Raw genomic sequence first — 14,739 nt, 5'->3', positions numbered from 1 at the left:
GAACGCAATAATAGCAGTGTTATACCTGAGAGTTTTACACATGAATAATGAAACAACAGACAATTTTATGTTGTGAATTTAATAAGAATTTGAATCTTATCATTGGAGGAATAGTCTATATTTGTTTTATCTTGGATTAAACAAATATGTGAAATATGTCTGGTTGCATAATGGTATTTACTGAAAGAAATCTGGAGACTGGTTTTGGCTCCTCGACGCTTCGGTTTGTTCCTGTCACAAATTTTCCTCCTTCCCTGTAAATGCGCAGGAGAACAAATAATTTATGTAATAGTCCTCATTCCTCATGCCTTCGTCTCTTTTTACGCACAAGATAGCTGTAATTGTGAGATAAGAGATCAGAGACAGTTACACAGCTTATCACCTAATAAATACAAACTTGGAAATTACATTGATTTGAATTGAAATGAAAGATTTGCCTGTAAATGATCTTAAAGCTTTTGCCGCTTCAATGTGCAAAACAATCAGCCAAGCAACAGGACGTAAAATGAACAACATTACAGTAATATTAATACTGAAATCATCTGGTGGTAATTCGCTTACATCGATAATAACTGAGATGCAAAATGGCGGCAGTTTTGCAATGAGTTCTTGGGTAGGCAAGGCCACGCAGGATCCATCTGTTGTATCCTTCATGTCACGGGAAATGGAGGATGCATTTCAAGGCTGCATTTGAAGGAACCTTCGAATTGGGACAGCCTTCGTCGCGCAGCGGTGACTCATTCGGCCTTCGAATGCGGCCTTTAAAGGTTGCAGCCTGGTTTGTCAGATCTACGCGCTAGCGCAGGTTAAAATCTCTTTAATACTATTTACAGTACCTAAGTTAATAAAACAGGCTGTGTGACTACAAGGAAAGATTACAACAAAATGTTCGTCCGTATGCAAGCTCGAGGGACTGTTTAGCTATTGTCACGTGCCAGAGATTATCTCTTCGGTTTCCGAGTCCAAGCCCTGGACCAATCAGAATGAAGTATTCCAAAGAGCCGCGCAAAGTAAATGAGGGGAAATCCGAATTCTGAAATGAACCATTGGCTCTAAAATAAAAGAAGTATGTTACTCGGTATGTCATTCGTCAACACAAGTGACAATGGCTTTGACTATCCTGCATGTGAGCGTTAAGTTAATGGTTTTGAAAGTGTGGCTTAATAAGTGTCCAACTGTTTGGACCATTGTATGTGTATCTGTGGGCTGTTTATACTCTCCTTTTTAAATACTGTACTAACATACACAGATTTAAACTACTGATTTAGGTTATGTTATTAATCAGCTCCTCCTCGCATTCATCAAATCTATCACACATGATAGGATTATCTTTGATAAATGAAATCAAGGCATATTCATTTCAAAGTGATCAGTAGTTATATTTTTCATACTTCATCTACACTTTTGAGAGGTAAAATCACTGTTGGCAGTGTTTTGAACACTTAAGGGCACTTAGAAAGAACATGTATGGCCGACTTCCATTTTGTCTGAATGCCAGTGACATCCTAAGTGCACTTCTGGCATTACCGAACAACTTCTCTGATCCTGACAACTTCCACGTTTCATTGTCTGTTCAATGCTTAAGTGGAACATAAGTTTAGAAATTGGTGTCCGGCACCTCTGATAAAAGGGGGGAATATTATCATGAAGAGATGATTTGTAGCATTTTTTTGTCCTAGGCATATTTTTGTCTATCTCAGAAGATTCACCTCCTATGTTAGCATATGTGTATTTGTGCAATGTAGTTCATTATACTCTTAAAAACGTTGGCTTTTGCCATATATGGTTACACGAAGAACCTTTGACATCCATGCAACCTTTCTATTGCACTAAAAGTTCTCAGTCATGGAAAAAGTTTCTTTATATTATTTAAATATTCTTCACACTAAGAAGAAAATGGGTTCTTTTAATACTGTTCACTGAAAGGTTCTTTTGAGAACCCAAAATGGTTATTTTATGCACTGTAAAAAAATATATTATATGATCAATAAATTATGACAGTTTTTACATTGCTTTAACTCATCAAAATAAGTTAAGCAATTTTCAACTTTTTTTATAATTTTTTTTAAGTCAGTTTTAATGCAATTTAAGTTGAAATAACTTAAACATCTAAGTTGATTGTACTCAAAAATTTAAGACAGGAGTGAAAACCGCATTTTGGAAGCTTTACTTTCAAGATTGCGTCCTGAGCTAGAAATGTACTTGCAGTTATTGTGGGGTTTTCTTGGATTTATTCTAGTTTTTATGGTATATAGCTCAGCATTGATGTGTATTCTCAGCTGTCGGTTTAATTGTGGATAAGTGTGTCATAGTACTACTCTCATGGTTACGGTTAAGACCCTTTTGACACATACTGCTGGAAAGAAATGAGTCATTGGTCGGATTACATTTTCTAGTGGTGTAATTTTCCAAATTGCCTTTGACCCCAACTATAATCAACTTTTTTTTTTTTTAAATCAGACTTATGAAAGGATTTTTACCAGTGTGACATTTCTTAGCTCCATTTTCAGACCAGCTTGGCATATATGCCGTGTTGTTGTATATAAGACTCATTCAATCAAAGCACAGACTTGTCAGCCCTAATCAGGCATTTTATTGGTTTCTTCAGTTTTCAGCATGGGTCTCTTACTAACACCGGTGATCTCATCACAGAGAACTGATAAATGTGACATGCTTTAACCTGATTGTTTTTTTTAAGTGCAGTTTCTGCATACCTAGCCGTCATAAAACTGAAAAAAATACTGGACGTAAGGAAAGTCTTAGATTATTTGATATTCTAAAAACATTATTACGCTTAAGTGAGTTAAAGTTCAGTCAAAGTAATTTAGTGATAAATCAGTACAAGATTACTATATGGGACTATGGTATCACAAAAGTTTGATTGTAACTTGTAAGGTGCTGGTATGATGGATGAGATGAAAGACAGTATTTTTTTAAATAAAAGTCAACATTTTTGTCCAACTTATTGGAGCCTGCATGGAAGTGTCCAAACAATTCCCTTCAAATCCCAAGATGCAACATGTTAGCACCGTAGTTTCCTCTAATCTCAGGCCAGTATGTGAAAGCAGGAGTGTGCGCACCTGGGCTAGGTGTGGGTAGCCCTCATTCTGTGATTTTGATACTGGGACAGTGTTGTTTGACCCTCGGCTGATCCATTAGTGCAGTGTGCACTAATGACACTGGGACTGAGAAGATGCTCTATCCTCATCTTTTCTGTTTCAGTTCATTTCTCTTCAGCGGTTTGAGGTCAAAAAATTTGAAGAATTGTTCCGTGTGAAATATTCAAAGAGCTTTTGGAATTATTTGTTAATATGTGTTTGAATGGAACATAAAGAGTCACCAAAAACATGTAGGAGAATGTCAACAGTGCATCTTTTTAGTAAATCAGATTTCGTTGGTGTGGCATTTGAAATTAGGTACATTATAGGCTAATGCACTTTTATGCGATAATATTTCTTAAATTATGCTTTTATATATATAGCCTATATTTGTTTATTTTTATTTTCTTATATTTAAAAAGGAAAACTAGACACTAAACATTTTAAAAAGACCTACCTACACACACAATATACAGTGCACATGTACAATATAATATACAGTGTAATACAATATACAGTGGTGAAGTAGCGCCCTCATGTGGAAAGGGAAAGATTGTTTGAGAGAAAGGAAGTTAAATGGAATTCAGCTATATATAGGCTATATTCATATATATATTAAAATATATGCTTATTAACGTAACAACGCCAAAATAAATGTTTATTAACAATATATAAAATAACTGTAACTGTTGAATAAATTATGCAAACAATTAAAATGTAAAATATATATATTTTTTATTTGCTGCTTTAGGCCTACTTAACTATTAATATCGTATTAATAATATTACATGCTAAATTAAGTGCTAAAAGTGTTTTAAGATAACGTTTGGCGTTAACATTTATACAAAACACTCCAGTGTTGTTTAAAGGTTTTTATATACGTTTAAGTATACTTTTACTTTATTGATTATTTATTTATTTTAATGGTTTATTTACATGTTTCCTAATTTGTATCCTTTTTGTTTTCGTGCTGGTACTAATCTGCCATATGTTTTTACTTATCTTGGCGTTGAGTAGCCTAATTTTTGTGTATTGTCTCTGTTATTTTGTGCAATAATAGTTCATAATAATAATGCAAACTATCACAAAATGACGCACAAGACGCGAACTGTACAGTAAATATCTTACGTGACGCGACGCAACATAACTACGCCGCTTTGCTAATTGGTTGTTCCAGTTTTGCAGCGTCTCGTCGCGCGTATCCAAAGAACACGAAATGTGAGTCACGTTGCTTTGCATATTACAATGATTCCAGGAAGCTTGTTGAGGTCGGCTGTTTCCTGCACCTACGCCACCTTGTTTACCGTGCTCTTTCAGACGAACTTCTATTAAAACGTGTCTTAAACCATTCAGCTGTACTGAGGTTTATGTAGGATCATGAGTTTCTTGTACCTGAAAGGTGTTGTGTTTTTCACCTTCATACCTGTAGTGCTGAATCTCAAACTTATGGATAATGGGCTCTCTCTGAACTGTACACAAGAGGTAAGATAATGCAAAAGATCACCAGATACCATACAAAGCGTTATACGTATATTTATTTGTAGGCCTATATGTTTAATAGACTCTGTGTTTATTTAGACATCTGATATTTGGCTCTTTGGGAGTTTTAGACTCATATTTGTGTCATCCATTGTTGTTTTTTCCTCTTTCTCTCTCCAGGAAGTACAATGTGAAGCAGAGTTTAGTATGTGCTTGTCTTTTTTCTTTCAGTCTACTCATTAGAAATGTTTTATTATTATTATTATGGGTTATATATATATTTTAACTAATGGTTTTAATGATTTCTCCCCCCACAGATAATTGCATGTATAAAGGATGGCTCATTCCTTCAGATTTCACTCCCAGCGGCCCTGATGATTTAGAAGTGTATGTTGATGTGAGAAGAAATATGAACGATGATTGGGAGCCAGTGATTGTGGCAAAATGGAAAGCAAAGGATGAAGGTGGGTCACTTGTTGAAGGCGGTGTCGTGAGTTTTCAGATTAGATTAGATTAGATTATCATTAGATATGTGTGTGTTACATTATGCGAATATGGAGAAATCCATTCCAATTCCTTGCCATAGTAAAACAAGTTTAAAGCAAAGGGACACTTAAATTGAATGTTTAAACCTATATTTTAGTTTATTAAAAGCTATGATAAAGCTAAAACTTTATAATAAGGTCCCATTATACCATTACTTAATACATTAACTAACATTAATTAACAATGCATTTGTTACAGCATTTATTAATCTTTGGTCATTTTAGTTCATAAAAATACAACTGTTCATTGTTAGTTCAGGTCCATGAAAAATGTTAATAGATAAAACATTTATTTTAATAACGTATTAATAAATGTTGAACTTGACATTTAACTGTGATTAAAAAATGCTTTAGAAGTATTTTTCTTTGTTAGTTTATGTTAACTAATGTTAGTAATCTTAACAAATGGAACCTTATTTTAAAGTGTTATTATAACATTTTTTAAACAGACATATTTCATGGTTTTAAAAAGGATCTTTATTTTCATTTTGTGAGGCATTTATAGATTGTAGTCATCAAGTTTATCAATCTCTTTTTTCTTTTCTTTGTTTGCAGGAAGCATAAAGGATTTGAGAGGAACAGAGCTTAGTGTGATGAAATCATCCACCAATGAACATCTGTGTGTTCATTTCAATTTCCTGCAGAGGTTTACGGCCATGAGAAATAAGGCTAATGAAAAGGCAAGATAAGTGATCGATTGATTGAAAATTGTTATTTATTTTTCACAGATACTGATATATTATCTATTCTATTTTAGTTCTCTTTTTCTCTGGATAAAGTTGTGGTAGACCCAGGCAGTAAATATGTAGTGACTGTCTCCAACCTTCCCAAGCCAAATTTACAACACACTAGTTACAATGTTAACCGGACAGTTGATGTTCCAGGTGAGTGCTAAATTAAACAAAATTCCTTGCTTAAATCTACATTACAGTTTATATTCAGTTTCAATCTGTAACCACAGGTTGTGACGATCCTTTGATGCGAACGACCAAAATCTGTTTTGAGAGAGGTGAGAGAACTTATTTAAAACTGGTTTACCTTAATCAAATAGATATATACACATAGAAACCACCTTAGTTCAGTATTGAAGTATACGTGCACATCTAAACATATGGGATGTTTCTCTTAGGGGAGACATGGCAACCCAATATTTCTGTGGGGAGGACTACAGGTCTAAATGGCAAGGATATTCTGTATGTTGCGTTTAATCCTGGAGAGAATGCAGACAAATACAACGTTTATGTGAAGTGCAATGAGGACCGCGTAACAAAGACTCTTTATAATGTAAGACATTTTATCTATGTTTATTTAAATATATCTAAAAGAACAAGGCTGAATAATTTGACCCTTTTAGGAGAGCAAGACGTTACTAAATGTGACATATGGCCTGGAGAGCTGGCCACGTACATGCTGCAATTTCGATGTTCAGGTGTGTAGGCCTAAACGTGCGCTAAATTAATGAATGAAGTAATATAATTCTTATATACAAGGATCTTCATATAAATAGTGCTTTTTTCCTATTTAGATCCAGCCATATTTTCGGAAGTGTGCCAACGACTGTCGTCGAATAAACCATAGTTGCAACATATGTGTCCCTGGTGTGTATGGAACGATTTCACTTTTTGAACTAGTAAGAAAAAATACAGTAAAACGCATAATGCCACTTAACTCATTTTCTTATATGTTCCTTAGTACCAACAAGCCCTCCTGAGAACAACTCAGTATTTTGGATTATTTGTGTCGGATTAAGCCTCCTAATTTGTGGCATTGGTGTTTTTGCCATTTATTTGCGCTGCCGGAAACCACCGAAAGGTAAGCAGTGACATTTAAGATGTTTTTATTTTTAAAGACTGTGATGTTTATCATGTGTGTCACAACACTGGCAGTGATATCTTTGTAGAGCAACTTCCTGTGGTTAGCCACATAAGCAGTGCTAGGAGGACTGAAACAATAAATCTTATATGCAGTAAATTATAATTTTCAAGGATTATCCGTGTTTCTAATTTTCAAAATGTATTTTAATTTAGGTGCAGAACAGCCACTGGATAAAACACCTCTAGAACCGCCAGTTCTACCCGGTCCACGATCCATACTGATCATCTACTCCAGAGATCACCCTCTTTACACAGACATAGTGCTGAAGCTTTGCGCCTTCCTGCGGGCTAAATGCGGCACTGAGGTTGTGCTGGACCTACTTGACGCGACTTGGCTTGGCACCATTGGCCGGCTGCAGTGGATTGAGCAAAAAAAGCGACACATCGAGCAGACGTCAAGCAAGATCTTGGTCCTCTGCTCCCGAGGAGTGCAAGCCAAGTGGGGGGCGCTCTGCGGAGAGCCTCGAGTCCTCCTCCGGGAGGATGTGCGCTCTCCGATCGGAGATATGCTGACTCTCGCCCTTCAGCTGATTACACCTGATATGCAGCGTCCGGCTTCCTACGGGAAGTATTTGGTGGCTTACTTTGAAGATGTATGCAGCGAAGGCGATGTGCCGTCTTTGTTTGACATTGCGGTCAAATACAAGCTGATGAAGCATTTCGAGGAGCTTTACTTCCGTATCCTGGATGTGGAGAAGTATCAGCAAGGGACGGTGCACTGTATCGAGGGTATTGGAAAAGAAGAGTACTTCAGATGCCCCTCGGGCGAAGCCTTGAGGAATGCGATCGAAACCTTCCAGGTGCACCAGATGAAGAATCCGGACTGGTTTGAGAAAGAGTGCGTGACTAGCGAGGACGATGTGAGAGGAGAAACCGATGCACTTTTTGAGATGTCCATCCCGCCAATATATGAATTAATGCCGGTGTATAACAACGGACTCCCAATCCTTGTAAAAGAGGTGGACATCCATCAAGACACACAGAGCGTTTGCACCGTAATTCCCCAAATTCATGTGAATCCTGAAGAGACGTCCATAATGATCAATAATCCTAGAGTCAATCCAGATAACAGCGAAATACTTTCCTATTATCCGGCAATAGAACGTCTTCTTGAAATACCCAGTGTGACACCAGTTGGCCAACAAATCCACCCACATCTCCTTGCCGAGCCAGTACCAGTGGAAACCTCACATCCTCCTATAGCGTTTCCAATGGGAGAACCGTCAGATAATTATCTGAAGGACAGCAGAATGCGCTTTTTAGTAGCACCTCCACCCTCGATAGAGGACAGCTTCCATTTATATGGAGAGATGGACATGTCCCAGCCAATGGAGACGGAGGAAAGTGAAATGGAGGGAGCTTCTGAGACGAGACCATCACGAGGGTCCGATCAGGGATACGGTTCCAGGTATTCCCCAGTGAGAGAAGACCTCAAGCTTCAGGAAGACCTTTCCTCTCTAGCCAAGTTACAAATGGAACTTTTCTTGAACAGCCCCATCTCTTCAAGTTTCTGCAACAAAACAATGGACATCTAAATGTTTTCTGATTTGCTGTGTGCCGTAGTGTGCCAGAAAGTTATTGTGGTCATCACTCCTAAAACATTCGAACGGAAGGACAATAGGAAATATGGATAATGAGTTCAGTGATCAGCTGTTTTATAAATGTTACATCAATAACAAATTATTAGACACAAACACAAAGGTGTGATTGGTTCACTTTTACTGTGGAGCAGAACAAGTACCTTGTTAAACAGCTTGATATAGAACAGCACAGCACATGATTAAGGTTATGTTTAGCTACTGAACACAAGTCTAAGTCATTTGGTTGGGCTTGCAATGATACAGTTGTCCTGTTTTTCAAATTAATTGCTCAGACGAAATGTTTCGTTGTATTATATTGCACTAGAGTTACTTTTTTAATAGTTAATTCCAGTTTAACAGCTATAACCGTCTACTATGAAAGTTTGTATATAATTTTATATGAGTAGATGTCTTTGGTAATCTTCTGCTGTGTGCTTTTTACTGTAATTTAGATAAAGAATCACTTTATTTGCTTCAAATTTCATCTGACTTTGGACCTCAAATTACTTTTTAACCAATTTAACCAGGATACTTCCAGACCCTTGCAGCTTTTACAGTGCAAATAATGTCTTATGTAAACATAACAGTAACTTAACTTGCAAAATAAAGCCCTTGCAAGAAAATCCTCTGTAAAACATTGTGGATCAATAGAGAGAGGTGGGGTTGGAAGTCGATTTCCTTGTCAAAAAAAGGTTATGTAATATGTACATACTCTAAAACCTGTAGTTTAAAAAACATGCGTAGAATGCAGTGATATATATTTGTCAGGTTAAATACTGCGCAATGAGGCACAAAAAACCCCATAATGCACTTTCGGCCTGCATATTTAACACGTTTAGCTCACCCTGTACCCCAATCCTCAAAGCACAAGAGTAATATTATGTTAGAATAAGGATGCACAATTGTTATTAATTACATGTTACACTAGAATATAAAATACTCTGCTGTTTTAACTAAAAGGGACAGGACAAGTTTTCTTCTCACTGTTCAAACAATCTGTTGATAATTCACCCTAAAATGAGTATTATGTGACAAATATAATTTACTCACCCTCAGGTCACTCTAAACCTGCATGTATTTCTTTCTTCAGAAGATATTTAGAAAAATGTTTTTGTTGTCTGTATACAGTGAGGGTCAATGGGGTCCAAACCAACATTGTTTTGGACCCCATTGTCTTCCATTATATGCACAAAAACATTGTTCAAAATATATATTTTTGTGTTCCACAGAAGAAAGTAAGTCTTGCAGGTTTGAAATGAGATGAGGGTGAGTAAATGATTATGTTTTGTGTGAACTGTCCATTTAAGGTGGAACATTTGACTGAGATTTGGATATTAAGCAAATGATTTGGCTTTGACATAGTTGTTCAGGTTCCTGGTGTAATTCATAGTGTAAATAAAGAGCTTTGAAATATACATGTCTGGAATCTCATTTAGACACAGATGCACTGCATGTAGATTAATGGATTGTGTCCTCTCGCAATCTGTCTATCAGCGCTATCACAATTGTCTTGGTTAGTCCAAATGTTATTAATTGTGATAATCATACCTCATTTACTGGCATGAATAAAATAGCATCTGGAATTGAGCAGATAAACCAACTGGTTCATGATTTCAAACATGAGGTTCTGTAAAGAGGTAGCCTTGTAAAAACTGATGATGGCAATATGGCTGGTTGGGAGCAGCAATGGAGTTTGGTCATTAAAGATGGATTAGTTATCCTCATAGATTAATGCTTAGCCTATTAACATTAAGGAACATCACGAATTTGTATCATACGCCGGTTGTATCATCGGCAGTTTCCAGTCCAAAGTACCATTGCCACTGACACAGTATTTCAAATAGGAAAGGACTACATCACATTCACAATTTGAAGTGTACACCAAGCCTAACAAGTCACAAGGCATATTTACACTTTTGATAAGTGCATTTAGGAACATCTCTTGACAAGGTGTCTGAAAACACTATAAACATCTGTCTACATTATAGCCTACTAAATTGAGGACATTTTTACATAGAAAATAAATTATACAACATTGCACTTATAACATTTCCTCAGTTGAATAGTCCTCACGTAATTAAAGTGCCTCACAAAACAAGTGCAAATCAAAGATTCTCGTATCATCATATAAGCACTGGTTTACAGTCACATCCCAATACATTAAGTATACTGCAGAGGTCACAGGTGGGAATGTTTTTCATTGGCACGTTGAGTGGTTTGGTTGTAGCACCTGTTGAGAGTGGAGGAGAAGTGATAGTTCACCCAAGAATGAACATTTTGTCATCATTTACTCGCCCTCAAGGTGTTCCAAACCTGTATGAGTTTCTTTCTTCTGTTGAACACAAAAGATGATGTTTTAAAGAATGTTGGCATTACAGTGGACAGTAGTCAATGGCTATTGTCAACTTGAACTGTTTGATTACCATCATCTTCTTTTGTGTTCAACAGAAGAACTCTGTTGTTCCAAACTCATAGTTTGGAACAACATGAGGGATTAGTAAATGAGGGATTTGTAAATGACAACATTTACATTTTTGAGTGAACTATCCATTTAAGGAGAGGTACTGCGGGCATAAATGTGGATTTAGGTTGGATTAGTCTTTTGATTCGGCACAATTTTACCAAAACATCTCAAATTCTAGCTAACATGTTTGTATATATTTTATTTTATAGGCCTATCATCTACAATGTAAATAATGTATACGATCAGTTAGCTGTTTTGGGGGGAATGTCTGACACAAATGGCATTTTGCATGTATAGCTAAACAAAATATTTCAGGATTTGTACAATCCAACTTTTGATTCCTATATGACATTGTAATAATTGTACTTGTGACGAGTATTGTATTTGTAGATGACGAGTAATGTTAATTTGCATATTCAAAAGGGCCAGTAAGCGAATTATTACCTGTGGGGAGCAGGTTTTTAGTAAATATTTATTTATTATTTATTTGTGATTTTTAATTATAAAATAAACTGATAAAAAGCGACAGTAGTTTTATCTTTTTTTTTCTAACGTTTTATAATGCTAGCCGCTGACTGTTGCTATGGTAACTTCCGTTCGCGAAAGCATATTTGCTAACATTTTGTGGTTAGTGTAGGCTACTGTTGAACCACCTCATTGTACATTTACAAAGAGGTAGCCAGTACATTTCATTTATTGGTTACATTTTATTTATTTATTTTTATTTTAAATAATAAAATGGACATTAGCACCTGCAGTACCTCCCCTCAAGAGGGCTGATGCACACTGTTGTAGGACGTGGCCTCCGGTCAGCGTTAGTCCTTAATGATCATCTACGACTGAGTATTGACAGCCAGCGTGTTCACATAACCGTGGGGGCACATGTCGTTTTCGGAAACGCAATGGGAGAACTGGGCTGTGTTACCCCCACGTCCACGTGCAAACCTCCGGACACCTCGTAAGGACACGCACTGCTCAACCAGCTCCAGGCACTTACACCCCAGGAAGAAGATGTTCTTGAACATGAAAACCGATATGGGCATTTTGTAAACAAAGACGAGGAAACATCTAACCACCAACAGCGGTGCGTTGAGCAGAACGCCGGTGAAGAACCTCGCCCATATCCAGCGACAGTTCATCTCCGAGGCCGTCAACTCGTAAAGCCAAATAACCGGAACGCCCAATGCAATGAAATACACGGATATGACTGTGTACCTAAGGTATATGTTGGCGATTTCGTTTTTAAGGACCAGTTCCACCAGAGTGAAGCTGTCCAGGATGTCTAAGCAGGTGCTCATGAAGGAGCCTTGGGAGTGAAACCGCGTGGCACCGTTTGGGTCTTCAATGATGGAGTTGATGAGGCAGTAAAGCAAAGGCGCGCAGAGCAACATGGTTATTTTGAACCCAGTGATGCCAAATGGCACCTTCAGGGCAATAAGATCCAGGATGGACGTTTCCAGAACGAGCACCACTTTCGGGGTGGACGCGATCACGTAGATGAGCCATGCTAAGTACGCGAAGGTGAACTCTCCGAGGTTGCACCCGAAGATGGAGCTCTTCTGGTGGAAACCACAGGCTCGTTCTCGCTTACTCCTGGCGTTTTTCATGAAGAAGATCGCCCATCCCGATATGACCACCAAATCCGTGGCTATCCACGAGCACCAGTAGAGATCCGTGAAGACGATGAGGTAGAAATCCAACATGCCTCCTTGCAGAACGAGCACGAGGAAGCACAAGATCTTATAAAACAGGTTCTTCTTAGACCTCTGCACGAACAGAGGGGTGGACTGCATGAATTCGCTCGATGTCATGGTGTAAGACTGAGGCTGAGCGGTGGCAGAGGAGACCAGGGGCTGGGAGCTGCCCTCCTCGAGGTTGGCACTGCCGCTGGTGGTCTGCGTGTCTCTCCTGGACGCGACGCTTCGGATGAACAGCAGCTGTCCGTTTTCTGGTGCTGAGGAGACAGGTGAGTCGGGCTGGGAGATGTCTTTTATGATTTCAGCAGTCATTGTATTCATTCCTTCTCCTCCCGACTTGTTTTGGCTGTGCTAGTGTAATGATAGCCGCTCAAGGGGGGGCAGAGGAGGAAATCCCGTTATGGAATTCCGTTGGATTGGAGTGCATTTACCCAATCCCTCCAAATAAAAACTGATCAAATATGAAGTCAATGAATAAAATGACGCTGATGTTCATTGAAAACATTAATTAGCTAATGTTTAAACATCCCATATCCAGGTTTAAAATTATAATACTGCATTTAAATATATTTTATTTTTTATAAAGAAAAAAAACAATGATTTTTTAATAGTAGCCTAATAAGATCCATTTCGTAATGATATGTAGATTTCACCAAAAACATCCATTTAATACACAGCCCGACCAAAAAAAAAAAAACACTGTTTGGATTTAAATTGGCAAAGAGTCTGTGATTGGATCATTATTGCAGTGATTAATATGTTTCTAGCATGTTAGCCTATATGTTTGGCATCAGGTCTTCTAACCCTAATTGATGGAGTGTGTAGCTTTTCATTTCTTAAACAACCATGTAGGAAGACACATCATGGCCATATTCCAGGATGACAATGGCAAGATCATCAGGCTCAGATTGTGAAAGAATGGTTGGGAGGGAGCATGAAGAAATAATTTTCACACATTTCACTCTGAATCCAGACCTTAAATTCATTGAAAGTCTTTGGGATTTGCTGGAGTAAACTTTACAGAGTGCTTTACTCTTGCATTGTCAATACAAGATCTTGACCAAAAATGTATGCACCTCTTGATGGAAAGAAATGTTTTGATGTTATTTCCATCAAGAGGTGCAAGATGTATTAATTGTAATTTTTATAATTTCAAGAACCTTTTTGCTAATGCACAATATACTTGGTGAACACATGCTGAAACAATATTTAATTAAAATATATTTTTAATATATTTATGCTATATTTATTAGCATAAAATGCTAATAATAAATAAAAAAAGAGGCATTCCCTGAATTATTTTTTATTTTGATTTGTTTTGTTTCGGAAAGGATAATGTAGATAAACTAAGGATAATGTTGATGATATTTGATGTGCTTTTTCACAAAGCAGCTTCCATAAAAATGCAAAATAAGTAAAACGCAAATGGCCTCTCCAAAGCGGTTCTTTTATAACGGTCACATTTGTCTGATGATGTGATGTGCATTCAAGCATGATCACTCACAGAAGCCTGATGTAGGACATCAGAAGCCTAGTATGAAATTTATAATTTATGCATTATTTATCCAAGTTATTAATGTGGGAGAGTCAGAGCATGGTTTCATTTAAAAAAATGCTGTAGTTTGTTAAAGGGATAGTTCACTTTAAAATGAAAATTCTGTCATCATTTACTCACCCTCAAGTTGTTTCAAACCTGTATTAATTTATTTCTTCTGCTGAACACAAAGAAAGATATTTTGAAGAATGTCAGTAACCAAACAGTAGTCTGTACCCATTGACTTCCATAGTAGGAAAAAAAAATACTATGGAAGTCAATGGGTACAGACTACTGTTTGGTTACTGACATTCTTCAAAATATCTTTCTTTGTGTTCAGCAGAAGAAATAAATTAATACAGGTTTGAAACAACTTGAGGGTGAGTAAATGATGACAGAATTTTAATTTTAAAGTGAACTATCCCTTTAAAGTATGTATAGAGCGTATAGTAGTACTTATTGCTGATT

The 14,739-nt window shown here is 37.1% G+C and overlaps 2 protein-coding genes across 4 annotated transcripts; one reads left to right on the top strand and one right to left on the bottom strand.

The window, feature by feature from the left end:
* Positions 1-4,325: 4,325 nt before the first annotated feature.
* Positions 4,326-9,984, top strand: il17ra1a (interleukin 17 receptor A1a). 3 transcript variants are annotated; one of them, XR_013798837.1, is made up of 12 exons: positions 4,326-4,580; positions 4,758-4,782; positions 4,895-5,041; positions 5,678-5,802; positions 5,880-6,006; positions 6,084-6,131; positions 6,252-6,406; positions 6,477-6,551; positions 6,648-6,720; positions 6,815-6,934; positions 7,150-9,597; positions 9,848-9,984. XR_013798837.1 is itself a non-coding variant. In XM_079622657.1 (11 exons), exons 1-11 carry the CDS (start codon positions 4,476-4,478, stop codon positions 8,529-8,531), a joined length of 2,382 nt encoding a protein of 793 aa, XP_079478783.1. In that variant the 5' UTR covers positions 4,326-4,475; the 3' UTR covers positions 8,532-9,984. The 3 variants fall into 3 exon arrangements, 1 of the variants encoding a protein (XP_079478783.1); XR_013798838.1 differs by having other exon boundaries at positions 7,150-9,604; positions 9,842-9,984; XM_079622657.1 differs by having other exon boundaries at positions 7,150-9,984.
* Positions 9,985-11,732: 1,748 nt separating this feature from the next.
* tmem121b (transmembrane protein 121B) lies at positions 11,733-13,049 on the bottom strand (the record flags this gene model as incomplete). The annotated part of the gene is made up of 1 exon (XM_079622985.1): positions 11,733-13,049. One exon carries the CDS (start codon positions 13,047-13,049, stop codon positions 11,874-11,876), a length of 1,176 nt encoding a protein of 391 aa, XP_079479111.1. The 3' UTR covers positions 11,733-11,873.
* Positions 13,050-14,739: the final 1,690 nt, after the last annotated feature.

This window comes from Phoxinus phoxinus, assembly GCF_949152265.1.
Source record: "Phoxinus phoxinus genome assembly, chromosome: 9".
Classification (NCBI taxonomy): domain Eukaryota; kingdom Metazoa; phylum Chordata; class Actinopteri; order Cypriniformes; family Leuciscidae; genus Phoxinus; species Phoxinus phoxinus.
The sequence above is the reverse complement of the archived record's forward strand: the minus strand, read 5'-3'. Positions and strand labels throughout refer to the sequence as shown.

What these genes read in the sequence shown, in the direction of transcription:
- il17ra1a (XM_079622657.1), top strand. Translation starts at nt 4,476, where the DNA reads ATGAGTTTCTTGTACCTGAAAGGTGTTGTGTTTTTCACCTTCATACCT. An exon ending in GCTGCAATTTCGATGTTCAG is followed by an intron (nt 6,552 to 6,647) that starts GTGTGTAGGCCT and finishes TTTCCTATTTAG; the next exon opens with ATCCAGCCATATTTTCGGAA. An exon ending in CTGCCGGAAACCACCGAAAG is followed by an intron (nt 6,935 to 7,149) that starts GTAAGCAGTGAC and finishes ATTTTAATTTAG; the next exon opens with GTGCAGAACAGCCACTGGAT.